The following is a 13296-nucleotide window of genomic DNA, read 5'->3' on the forward strand; positions in this document are numbered from 1 at the left end:
CTTAATTCCCCTTTCTCTGTCCGTCTTAATTCCCCTTTGTCTGTCTTAATTTCACTTTCTCTGTCTGTCTTAATTCCCCTTTGTCTGTCTTAATTCCCCTTTCTCTGTCTGTCTTAATTCCTCTTTCTCTGTCTGTCTTAATTCCCCTTTCTCTGTCCGTCTTAATTTCCCTTTGTCTGTCTGTCTGTCTTAATTTCACTTTCTCTGTCTGTCTTAATTCCCCTTTGTCTGTCTTAATTCCCCTTTCTCTGTCTGTCTTAATTCCCCTTTGTCTGTCTTAATTCCCCTTTCTCTGTCTGTCTTAATTCCCCTTTGTCTGTCTTAATTTCACTTTCTCTGTCTGTCTTAATTCCCCTTTGTCTGTCTTAATTCCCCTTTCTCTGTCTGTCTTAATTCCCCTTTGTCTGTCTTAATTCCCCTTTCTCTGTCTGTCTTAATTCCCCTTTGTCTGTCTTAATTCCCCTTTCTCTGTCCGTCTTAATTTCCCTTTGTCTGTCTGTCTGTCTTAATTTCACTTTCTCTGTCCGTCTTAATTCCCCTTTGTCTGTCTTAATTTCACTTTCTCTGTCTGTCTTAATTCCCCTTTGTCTGTCTTAATTCCCCTTTCTCTGTCCGTCTTAATTTCCCTTTGTCTGTCTGTCTGTCTTAATTTCACTTTCTCTGTCTGTCTTAATTCCCCTTTGTCTGTCTTAATTCCCCTTTCTCTGTCCGTCTTAATTTCCCTTTGTCTGTCTGTCTGTCTTAATTTCACTTTCTCTGTCCGTCTTAATTCCCCTTTGTCTTAATTTCACTTTCTCTGTCTGTCTTAATTCCCCTTTGTCTGTCTTAATTCCCCTTTCTCTGTCCGTCTTAATTTCCCTTTGTCTGTCTGTCTGTCTTAATTTCACTTTCTCTGTCTGTCTTAATTCCCCTTTGTCTGTCTTAATTCCCCTTTCTCTGTCTGTCTTAATTCCCCTTTGTCTGTCTTAATTCCCCTTTCTCTGTCCGTCTTAATTTCCCTTTGTCTGTCTGTCTGTCTTAATTTCACTTTCTCTGTCCGTCTTAATTCCCCTTTGTCTGTCTTAATTTCACTTTCTCTGTCTGTCTTAATTCCCCTTTGTCTGTCTTAATTCCCCTTTCTCTGTCTGTCTTAATTCCCCTTTCTCTGTCCGTCTTAATTCCCCTTTGTCTGTCTTAATTTCACTTTCTCTGTCTGTCTTAATTCCCCTTTGTCTGTCTTAATTCCCCTTTCTCTGTCTGTCTTAATTCCTCTTTCTCTGTCTGTCTTAATTCCCCTTTCTCTGTCCGTCTTAATTTCCCTTTGTCTGTCCGTCTGTCTTAATTTCACTTTCTCTGTCTGTCTTAATTCCCCTTTGTCTGTCTTAATTCCCCTTTCTCTGTCTGTCTTAATTCCCCTTTGTCTGTCTTAATTCCCCTTTCTCTGTCCGTCTTAATTTCCCTTTGTCTGTCTGTCTGTCTTAATTTCACTTTCTCTGTCCGTCTTAATTCCCCTTTGTCTGTCTTAATTTCACTTTCTCTGTCTGTCTTAATTCCCCTTTGTCTGTCTTAATTCCCCTTTCTCTGTCTGTCTTAATTCCCCTTTGTCTGTTTTAATTCCCCTTTCTCTGTCCATCTTAATTTCCCTTTGTCTGTCTGTCTGTCTTAATTTCACTTTCTCTGTCTGTCTTAATTCCCCTTTGTCTGTCTGTCTTAATTCCCCTTTCTCTGTCTGTCTTAATTCCCCTTTGTCTGTCTGTCTTAATTCCCCTTTCTCTTAATTCCCCTTTCTCTGTCTGTCTAAATTCCCCTTTCTCTGTCTTAATTCCCCTTTCTCTAGCTGTCTTAATTCCCATTTCTCTGTCTTAATTCCCCTGTCTGTCTTAATTCCCCTTTGTCTGTCTGTCATAGCCTGAATGCAAGTAGATGAAACTGAAACAATATCAATTTAGATATTTTAATATGCATTCTAGAGAAATATTTGAGAGAATTTTCTTTAATGCTTCTGTACAAGTCAAATATGTAGAATCTCGTTGGGTCGAACTTGGAAGTGTTGATTATACGGCAACGCTCTAACCAAAAACGAAGTCGCAAGTTACACTACACGATGTTGACTGAAAGGTTAGGTTGAACTACCTGATGAGTCGAAAACTTTCTTGAGCACCGACAAGGTTCGAGCCAACGGAATTCAACTGTACAGCATTTGTTTTTGTTTTTTTTATCCAAGAATACATGGGCAATGGAAATAGCTTTTCTGAACTTTGCTCAAAGAAGCTACATGGTAAGAAAAATTCTTCTTCAACACATTTCAAAAGCATTTTTAACTGTGCAAAAATGAGTGTGGAAAAGTTGTTTATAAAATGATAACAGTGTAGAAAACGTAACAGTGAAGAGAATACATCGTTCAGTGTATAACAAACTCTTCATTCACTCAGATAATTACAAAAATATACATTAATATGTATAATAATAACATCACTTATTCTCAATATTACAAAACGTTTTTCCTCCAGTATAGTCAAACTGATGTAGTAAAAAAACATATCTCACATACAAACATACATGTATATTATAGATGTTTTCTCCAGTATAGTCAAACTGATGTAGTAAAAAACATATCTCACATACAAACATACATGTATATTATAGGTGTTTTTTCCAGTATAGTCAAACTGATGTAGTAAAAAACATATCTCACATACAAACATACATGTATATTATAGATGTTTTCTCCAGTACAAAAATGTTAACATATGAAAATGATTTTTTTTTTTTTCACGAGCATCTTAATTTTTTTTTTTTTTACAAATGAGATGATAATTTTTACAAATGTTGATGATACTTCATAATTTCTGAAAAAACTGATCACAGTTTGTACAAAGATTATTAAAAATTTTTTTAGGCCACAGTCAGTTACTCATACCTGCCCTAAACAAAACAACATGATGGCGAAAAATATTAACTGAACAATAAATACATAATTTGTCATGTAGAAAGTATTTCTGAAAACAACAAATGTACAAATTGAAAAAATGAAGTACAAAAGTTTGTGAAGTATGATAAGATATCTGTAAGCAAGTATCATACATGTAGTTTTGATATGACCCCTTCACAGAAAGTGCCAAGAAATGATACTCTTTTAAAAAAAAAGACAAGCAAAATTTATGTTTGGCAATTAGGTAAATAAATTTTATGTATATCATACATATGTTGAATGTCAAAAACATAAAGACGTCCTCAATCTTTAATTAATTTTAACAAATTGGGCAGCACTTTAAATAAAGGTAATTTCTGACCAAATCCAGTTTATTTTGTGAAAATCCTTTACGAAAAATTAAAAAGAAGAAAGAAAAAAGAAGCTAAAATGTATATTTCTACTCTCTGCAAATTAACTATAATTGACATTTGACAAAGTAGCTATTAATATAGTATATTATTACCATATGGTTAATTATATATCTTGGTACATATCAAAGTGATACGTCTCAATAGAATGCCAAGTGGCATGTAACATTTTGACATCATCGACTGCCGCACTACAACCTTACAAAAATGTCAAACAAATGAGTTGAATGATATAAATTAAGATTAATTATGGGTAATAAATAAGATATTAAACTCAGAACCATTTTATATCATACTTATCTCCCTTGTGAAATAATTTTCATTGTCACTCACTAAAGCTCGTGACAGCTGAAAATTATTTCACTCGGGACATAAACATGATACAAAATGGAAGCTTATTTAATATCCTATTAGTATGTCGTTAGTCACAAAACTTTAAAGGTGAAGTTACACTGACTCAACATAATGGATAATGGTTTGTAAAATTTCTAGGTATTAAAATGGGACTATAACAACCAGATCTGGTTTCTAATATTTCCACTTTAACCAGAAATACTTCTTTTAAAATATATAACTGAAGTCTCAGTTTCAGTAATCAGTAATATTACCATTACAGCAGACTCTGTCTAAACCAGATTTCTGTGTAAACCAGCACAATTTCAAAGTCCCATCTATTAATCTATTATGAATAAAACTCTGCCTAAACTGGATGCTATTTATTCCAGATTTTGGATGCAAATTCAAGAACAAAAGAACAGTTTATGCAGTATTTAGCTCTGTCGACACGGTTGTATGCAGTGTGATCAATCCGATTATTACTGGTGTGTGTTCAAACCTAAAAGTACATTCTCATATGGATTTGGAGTCTTATTTATGTTGGTATTTTCCAATCAAAATATCGCAAGAACCACAACTCTGGATGAAATCTTGTCTATACTGGCACTGTGTAATCTGGTTTAGACAGAGTCCACTGTACTAAGCCATTTATAACTTCATTTTCAATTTAATATCTACCTTGGATTAAAAAAAAATCAAAAAAATCTGTACTAATTTTTATGGATTTCATAAGTGATCAGTGCTCTCTCTATACATTTCGAGGTATATTCTACGGACAGTTTATATCACATTATGCAGTTGTACTGGTCAAGAGTTGTTTTTTAACGACTTCAGGGGCCTTAGGGCTTTGGACACATTTGACTTCTTAAGAGTTTAAAATTTGATGAAAAGATGAATTTGTAAAAAGATGTCATTACTGAAATCCATAAACAACTTATTCACTTGAAATATAGCAAAATTAATATTTTATGGGTGCCCTACCCGTAAGTGATTGATCCCAAAGAGTTGCCCAATTTTATTTCCAGCAAAGGCATATTGAGCCCGTGGTGACTTAAATTCGATGAAAAGATGCAACATTTTTACAAGTTTTCATTAGGATGCAGTTTAAGCCTATATTATTTCTTTCACACCAATAAAACCTGGATAACATTTTGGGATCCCTTTAGTATTGGATCCTGGCAATTAGTTTACTTCCTCCTGCTTCTTAAAGCTACCACTGTCATCACATTTGAAGTTCACAACAAAATTCATTATGATGGACATTTTTCACCAGAAAACCCGATGACATACAACAGATTTTTGTTGCAACCAGCACCTGATGACATACAACAAATTCTTGTTGCAACCAGCACCTGATGACATACAACAAATTCTTGTTGCAACCAGCAACTGATGACATACAACAAATTCTTGTTGCAACCAGCACCTGATGACATACAACAAATTCTTGTTGCAACCAGCATCCCTACATTTGTAATTTGAACCCATAGCCTTTGGTATGGTATAGAATGGTATGCTGCACCTTAGCACTAAACCACAAATTTGCATCATCAAATAAAAGTATATTTTTTAAATTAAGTTTTATAAACCATATTGGAATCAATTCTTACTGAATGTACAAAAAATAGTTGATTAAAACTCGGAAGCAATGTTCATGGAATAATTTTAAACTCTTGTGATCTTTAAATGTCTTTGGTACTTTGAACAATTCATTCAGAGGAATTTACACTTGGCAATTAAAAAAAAATGGCTACTACTTTTTTTCTATGCAATTTAAATATTCGACAAAAATAAATATTTATGAATAATATTAAATGTTATGTTGTTGGCACTTAAAATTTTAACAATTCTCTGTAGAAAATATAATTTAAAGAGGGTGTGGATAAAGACTTTGCCTAAATCATACACCAGAAAAGCACCATCAATCTGACAAACATACATTTTGATGATCTCTTACACACAGAAGAAAAGACAAACAGTAACAAAATATTTCAGAATTCTTTGGCAAAAAAATGATCACTTACAGACCAGCTGTAGTGGTAGAGTGAGATCGTGGAAAATGTGAAAAAAAAAAATGAAAAAAAAAAAAAAAGGTTAAATATGCCAGATCGGCATCAACAGTAATAAAATTCATTTAGAATCAATATAAATTTACAGGTCAAACATAGATGAATATAAGACATATGGATGTCTACTTCATTATCAAGACTTCATGTTTTTCATAAGAAACCTTTTTTTCCCCGTCTTTTATACGAAAGACTTTTTTTTGTTTTTTTGTCTCTTATAAAAAAAAAGACTGTCTTTTATAACTTTTTGTCTTCTACAAGAAAGACTGTTTTTATCTTTTAAAAGACATAGGTTTTGTCTTATAGAAGATTAATTCATTTAATTTTTATGATTATATCCACTTAGAAGTTCAAGCATGCTGTCCTGGGCACATATTTGTGTTATTCTGGCTATCTGCCCAAAACAGACGTTTTACTCAAGTGACAGAGAAGTTTGTGTAGCCAGCTGTTGATGAAACACTCTTTGGCTTTGAGCTAGTACTGGGATACGAACTCAGGGTACATCGGTCTGTTCGTGTGTCAGTTACCCTATTTTAAATTCATGCAAACGGTCACCTATTTACGTGCTGAATAGTTACATTTTAAAGTTAAAAGATGCAAACTTTGTGCGTTGGATACACTACTTTAAATTCACACAAACCACCTATCATTTACATGCTGAATAGTTATATTTTGAAGTTAAAAGATGTAAACATAAGAATAACCGGATTTTTATTGTTGTTTAAAAAAAACAAAATCCACATACTTTATTCAAGTATTTAAATAAAAATTAATAAAAAAATACAACCTCGTTGAAAAATAAGCTTCTTTTAAAAGGCATTTGTATTTGGGAAATATAATTAATGTACAAACCATCAGTTATCTAGGTAACAAAACAATATATGAACTGACTTCCGGTTACTATAGATTTTGAAATATCGCCCCTGTGAACCCTGTAGCTAACAACCTTGAATCTGTTGTTTTAGATCCAATGTCTTCATAACTACATCACAAGGGCCTGTTTTATAACAAATATTTTTTGCATTCGTTAAAATAGAAAAAAACCCTCACATTAATATTAGCCGTAACAAGTGAAGAATATACAAGCTGATATAAACAATTAAGACATTACATCAAAATATTTTCAATATCAAATTTTAAGTTATTCAGACAAAATGTACCACATTCTATTCATGTGGCATCTATATGTAATAAATTTAAAATTTCAAGTTTCAGTTACCAACTAATATTTTTTTTTAGAGAAAACTATTTGTTTCTTAAACTTGTTCAACACTTATATTTCACTTTACTTGTATTTCAAGTTAAATATATTTTTTTTTAATGTTGCCTTTGAACAAAGACTTCTCACACATCCATAAGTCCATTAACAAAACCTTGTCATTCTGATACAGCTCACAGATAGAGATATAAACTTAAACAATGTACATACATCAGGCAAGGCGTACTATTCTAACATAAACATTAAAGATACGAGATACCCATTTAATAATAAATGCTGAATTTCCCCTTAAATAAAAACACTGAAAACTCTATACCATAGTCATAGAAAAACTAATTTATGCAAATTGCTGAAAAATCACATCCCTAATTATACAAATCTGGGCCCTTTTCCACGAAAGAATCGTAGCTAGGGTTAATTGTAGTGAATTAAGGTGAGTTTTACAACTCACTGTAAACTTTACAGCTGTTTCGTTCCACAAAGCAACCTTACGGTAGTCATAAGTGGCCCTTTAATTATTAAAATCTTCTTTGCAAAGAAGTGCAAATTAGTTAAATAATAAATTGGTTACTGACTTTTCGGAACATTTTGGATGTATTCATTGATATCGGACATCCATGAAGTAACTTTGTCAGTTTATTTGCTAGCCGATAATTGCCGAATGCATAAGACATGAGAGTTATCTCCCGTGGTTTCGTGTGACGGTTGTATAGAATGGACTGTTTTCATCAAACGCCGAGTTTCATAAAAGGTCTTTCGTATATATTAGAGCCATTTTTACACAAAAAGTTAGTATCCTTCTTAGAAAATTATCAAATCATCATCTAACTGCCATTTGACATCTTGTACCAATTGTAAATTTTCACCCTCATTTATGACGATAGTAAGCTACGCTGTGTTGTGGAACGGGCTGGCGATCGTAGAAAAAAGTTAAAGTCCCGATGGTAGGTATTTATGACAATAGTAGTGCTAAGATCCCTTCGTGGAACGGGACCCAGATGTAATAAGAATCATAGCATACTACAATAAAATAAATACACAATTTACTACACTTGATATAAACAGTATACATACATTTCACAAGCATGGCATATTACAAATATTACGTGAACACAAATAGCTATAAGATATTGCTTTCCATGCTAATATAAATACATTTCATTGTGTAAACACTCTAATGCAAACAACTGAAATGGCTGCAGTGCCAGCACAATAAAATTTGTGGCATATACAAACATAATTCAATGCCAACAGATGATTAATAGCATATACATACTAAAGAAAACTAGTGAAAGACTTTCAATGCTAACACAAAATTCATGACATATATTCACTAATGCAAACATAATTCAAAGGCACAACATACTTCACTAACGTAAACATGGCAAAAACATAAGCTACAATTTCAAGTATGATGATTCAAGTGTGCTTCAGCAACTTGGTATACAATGATTCAAATGTGCTTCATCAACTCGGCATACCATGATTCAAATGTGCTTCATCTCAGCATACAATGATTCACATGTGCTTCATCAACTCGGCATACAATGATTCAAATGTGCTTCATCAACTCGGCATACAATGATTCAAATGTGCTTCATCAACTCAGCAAATGTATTTCAACTCGGCATACAATGACTCAAATGAATCAACTTGGCATACAATGTTTTAAATGCACTTCATCAATTCAGAACCACTTGCACCGACCAGTGATCCATAACTGGTTCAACAAAGGCCATGGTTTGTGCTATCCTGCCTGTGGGAAGCGCAAATAAAAGATCCCTTGCTGCCTGTCGTAAAAAGAGTAGCCTATGTGGCGACAGCGGGTTTCCTCTAAAAAAAACAGTGTCAGAATGACCATATGTCTGACGTCCAATAGCCGCCGATGATAAGATAAAAAATCAATGTGCTCTAGCGGCGTCGTTAAATAAAACAAACTTTACTTTTTTTACTTTCATCAATTCAGCATACAATGATTCAAATGTGCTTCATCAACTCAGCATACACTGATTAAAGTGTGCTTCATCAACTCAGCATACCACACTATGAAATAATATCACCCATAACTCACTCTAATGACGGCGATAACCCAATTAACATACTTCAATACTCAAGCGACAGCTGATGTATGAAACTTCACAAACAGTTTTGCAAGTAAAGGGATGTGAAAGATGTCTTTGCTCTGTGGACATGAAACTTTACAGTTTTGCAAGTAAAGGGATGTGTAAGATGTCTTTGCTCTGTGGACATGACTATTTTAAATAATATTTCTTAACAATAATCTAATACAAAATCTCTCATTTTTATAAGCATTCCTTCCCCACATGACGTTCTATAAAATCAAAAATACTTTGATCACCTTTATTTGTTTTTTAAAGGTTTTAATGTAGATTGTTTAACAAGTAGGATTTTGGTGAATATATTTTGAAATACATTTCATTTAAAAAAACTAAACTATTTTGAAACATTTGTTATAACGACAATACAATCTAATCTTTGTTAAAAAAGATTAACTTTTTTAAACCGTAAAGTAATAAATATCAAACTGTATATCAGTTCAGATTCACCAATCTGAGGTTTATTGAAAGATTAACAGTCGAATGAAAATTTATCTGCCTATTCTGACATAAAAACTAAAATATTTACTTTAAGAAAATACATACATGATAACTGGTGAGACTATAATTATAAAAAAGGCATAGAAAAAGATTACCATACAATTATAAAAATATAATTTGAAGGAAACTCAACTTTCTTGCTACAATGTATAAAAGATAACTATATATGGTATATCTTTCTTGTTTTTTATATAAAGATGAACGCTAACAAGACTGTAGTTGTAAAAAAAAGTCCACAAAACCCCCAACATTCATACAATTAAATATTTTGAGATACAATTGTTGAGAAAAATTAAATTTATCTGTTACTGTTTACTAAATATATAAATAGCTACATATTATTGACCATTATCATATGGTAGAATCTCACTGGGTCGAACTCGGAAGGGTCGAATACACTGCAACGCTCGAACCAAAACCGAAGTCCTGAGTTCATTGAATGGTTAGGTCCAACTACCCAATGGGTCAAATAGTTTCTCCAGCACCGAACGTGGTTCGAGCCAATGGGATTCAACTGTATTTAAAATAAAGCCAATCATACTATTAAGAAGATATTACAGCTAAAAGATGTTTAATTAATCTATTATTATCTTACATATCTATATAAAAAAGACGTACACCACAAATTTCAAATGACTTTCTTTTCATTATAACAGTCGAAAAATATTTAATCAACTTGCTATTATGTTACATAACTGTATAAAAAGACATATTGACAAATTTTACATTACACTTTTGTAAAATGTATGAAAACTAAGACTAAAGTTGTAAGTAAAAAAAACGTCCCCATAGTTCATTCACACAGTTAAGAAGATCCCATTTTCCATGCAGGTGTTTCGAAGACAACATGACCAAGCTTTGTGCAAGTTGGTTTGACCCTGGATTAGGAAGTAGACTTCTCTGGGGCAATTTCCCGATTTGACAGATCTTTAATGCTCTGCTGAATTCGTTTCAGATGACCGACTTTAGTGACCCCAAGCTCCTGTAATACAATACAACACATTTATTACACATATAATGCAATACAACATATTTATTAAACATATAATGCAATACACATTTATTACACATATAATACAATACAACACATTTATTACACATATAATGCAATACAACACATTTATTACACATATAATGCAATACAACACATTTATTACACATATAATGCAATACAACACATTTATTGCACATATAATGCAATACAACACATTTATTACACATACAATGCAATACAACACATTTATTACACATATAATGCAATACACATTTATTACACATATAATACAATACAACACATTACACATATAATACAATACATATAATGCAATACAACACATTTATTACACATATAATACAATACAACACATTTATTACACATATAATGCAATACAACACATTTATTACACATATAATGCAATACAACACATTTATTACACATATAATGCAATACAACACATTTATTACACATATAATGCAATACAACACATTTATTACACATATAATGCAATACAATACATTTATTACACATATAATGCAATACAACACATTCATTACACATATGATGGTGAAAAAAGTGTGGTTTTGTTTAATGATACAACTACAGCACATTAATCTATTAATCATCACTTACTGGAATTCAAACATTTGATAACTATGTAGGCACATGTACATTGTTCAGGGGGAGGGTTTTATGGGCTCAAACCACCCACCCCCAAAGGCTCATCCAAATTATCTTTTTTCTCCCAATATATTTTCAAAGGAGGATAACTCGAGATACCTATTAACATTGCTCGCCACCGTCTAGACCCCCCCCATACAGGCACCTGTAGTCTTAATAGAAATATGCTACATTTTTGTAAAGTTTGTTTTGTTTAATGACACCACTAGAGCACAATGATTTATTAATCATCAGCTATTTGATGTTAAACATTTGCTAATTTTGACATATAGTCTTAGAGAAGAAACCTGCTACATTTGTTTCCCATTAGTAGCAAGGGATCTTTTATATGCACCATCCCACAGACAGGATAGCACATACCACGGCCTATGATATACAAGTCATGGTGCCATGGCTGGAATGAGAAATAGCCCATTGGACCCACCCAGATTTTGGGTTGGAAGTGTAAGATTAATTATTTGACGAAATCCCCAAATATCTACATTACATCACATTTACAATTCCAGCAGAATTCTTAAAAACAAAATCCCCATAACTAATGCCTGATGCAATAATTCCCTTAAAAATCTAATACTGAAGATATCTGCGGCACATTTAAAACAGAGGAATGAATGAATGTTTAACAGACTCCTCAGCACCAAAACATTTAAAACCAAAATAAAAATACCTTTAAATCTCTTCTCTCGAGAGTAAGCAGCTCGCTTCCTTGTATGTCGTGACTGATAAACGCATCCCGGTACTCTCCCAGCCCTAGGCTGTCCAACCACTGGCCTACTTCTTCCGTCATCCACTGTTTGACGTCGTATCCCGAGGGGAGAGAACCTCGCACTTTCTCCTTCTCTTTACCTTTGCCTTTGAGTTTGCTGTACACCTGACGAAACTTGCCTTGTTTGTGCCGTTTATGATGCTCCAGTAACATAGCCTGAAAATATACATACCCATTTGGTGCTTAACATTCTCACTACTTGATTAATTATTGATTGAAACAATATTTATTTCTGTTTATATTATCAGATAGGATTGGTCAACAGGCATAGCCTATATAAAGACCTTTCCCTACATCATACAACTGAAATATTAACTGGTCAACATAGGATGTACAAAATACGCATTTAGTGTTGAAGAATATAAAATTATTGTATATTTAACCTGTCAAAGTATAAATATTTGTATGTAGATTAGAACAGAGAGACAAGAAGAATAAAGGAGAAGGTGAACGGTTTTATCAGTCAAAATGTTTGCTTTCAGCAATGAAATTGTGAATTGCTTTGCATATGAGACTGTTTTCCTGTAGTGTTAAGTTGGGATCGCCATATATTAATGTGTTGATAGTTAAATTTAAATAATTTAACCTGCATTAATTATTGACAAAAAACACGTTGAGGGGATACAAATTTTTACAAACATATTTTCACTTAACATTTTTATAAATACATAAAATAATGTTAATATATGAATCGGAAAGTATTATTTTCATGGCATTTTCTAAAAATATTTACGAAAAAAACCCTTAAAGGACCATTATGAAGATTAGTTTCAATCAGTGTGCTTCCTTTATTATTTCTCATCAGTGCCGTGTGCAAAACGGCGGGAAATATGAATGAGTGAATGTACCCTATGCAGTGTACAGTGTGTCGGCTTTCATGACGACACACTGTACACTGCATAGAGTACATTCACTTAATTGCTAATTTAAAATCTGCGTTCACTGATAAATCCCTAGGCTGAAGCTCACCGGTACAACACAACATGCCACACATGGTGTGTAACAGTAAGCACCGTTCAACACTGACACAAAGCATTTGCTTTTGAAGACAGTTTTTATTCTTATTATCATTGAGTACCAGCTAAGGTTGCAATACTTTTCGTGTGAGCTACATCTGATGTCGCAATACTTTCTACACGCAGTTTGGGCTACTGTTGGCATATCGCAATTAATTAATGGCGCAATGCATAATGGATCTACAGTATACAGAAGACCATAAACAAAGCTGTCACATTAAATTTGTTTTTAAAAGATATTAACATTCAGAATTACAGGGTGGTATACCATTTATT

At 32.9% G+C, this 13296-nt stretch overlaps 1 protein-coding gene across 2 annotated transcripts in view; it reads right to left on the bottom strand.

Annotated features, from left to right (window-relative positions):
* Nucleotides 1–8778: 8778 nt before the first annotated feature.
* Nucleotides 8779–13296, bottom strand: part of LOC121369447 (diacylglycerol kinase delta-like) — a 194651-nt gene continuing 190133 nt past the window's right edge. For both annotated transcript variants that reach the window (XM_041494548.1, XM_041494556.1), the window contains 2 exons: nucleotides 11906–12160; nucleotides 8779–10542 (listed from right to left, as the gene is read on the bottom strand). In XM_041494548.1, the coding sequence (XP_041350482.1) occupies nucleotides 10444–10542; nucleotides 11906–12160 (354 nt within the window). In that variant the 3' untranslated portion in view covers nucleotides 8779–10443. The remainder of the gene's footprint in view (nucleotides 10543–11905; nucleotides 12161–13296) is intronic.

Source organism: Gigantopelta aegis, chromosome 1, assembly GCF_016097555.1.
Source record: "Gigantopelta aegis isolate Gae_Host chromosome 1, Gae_host_genome, whole genome shotgun sequence".
Taxonomy (NCBI): domain Eukaryota; kingdom Metazoa; phylum Mollusca; class Gastropoda; order Neomphalida; family Peltospiridae; genus Gigantopelta; species Gigantopelta aegis.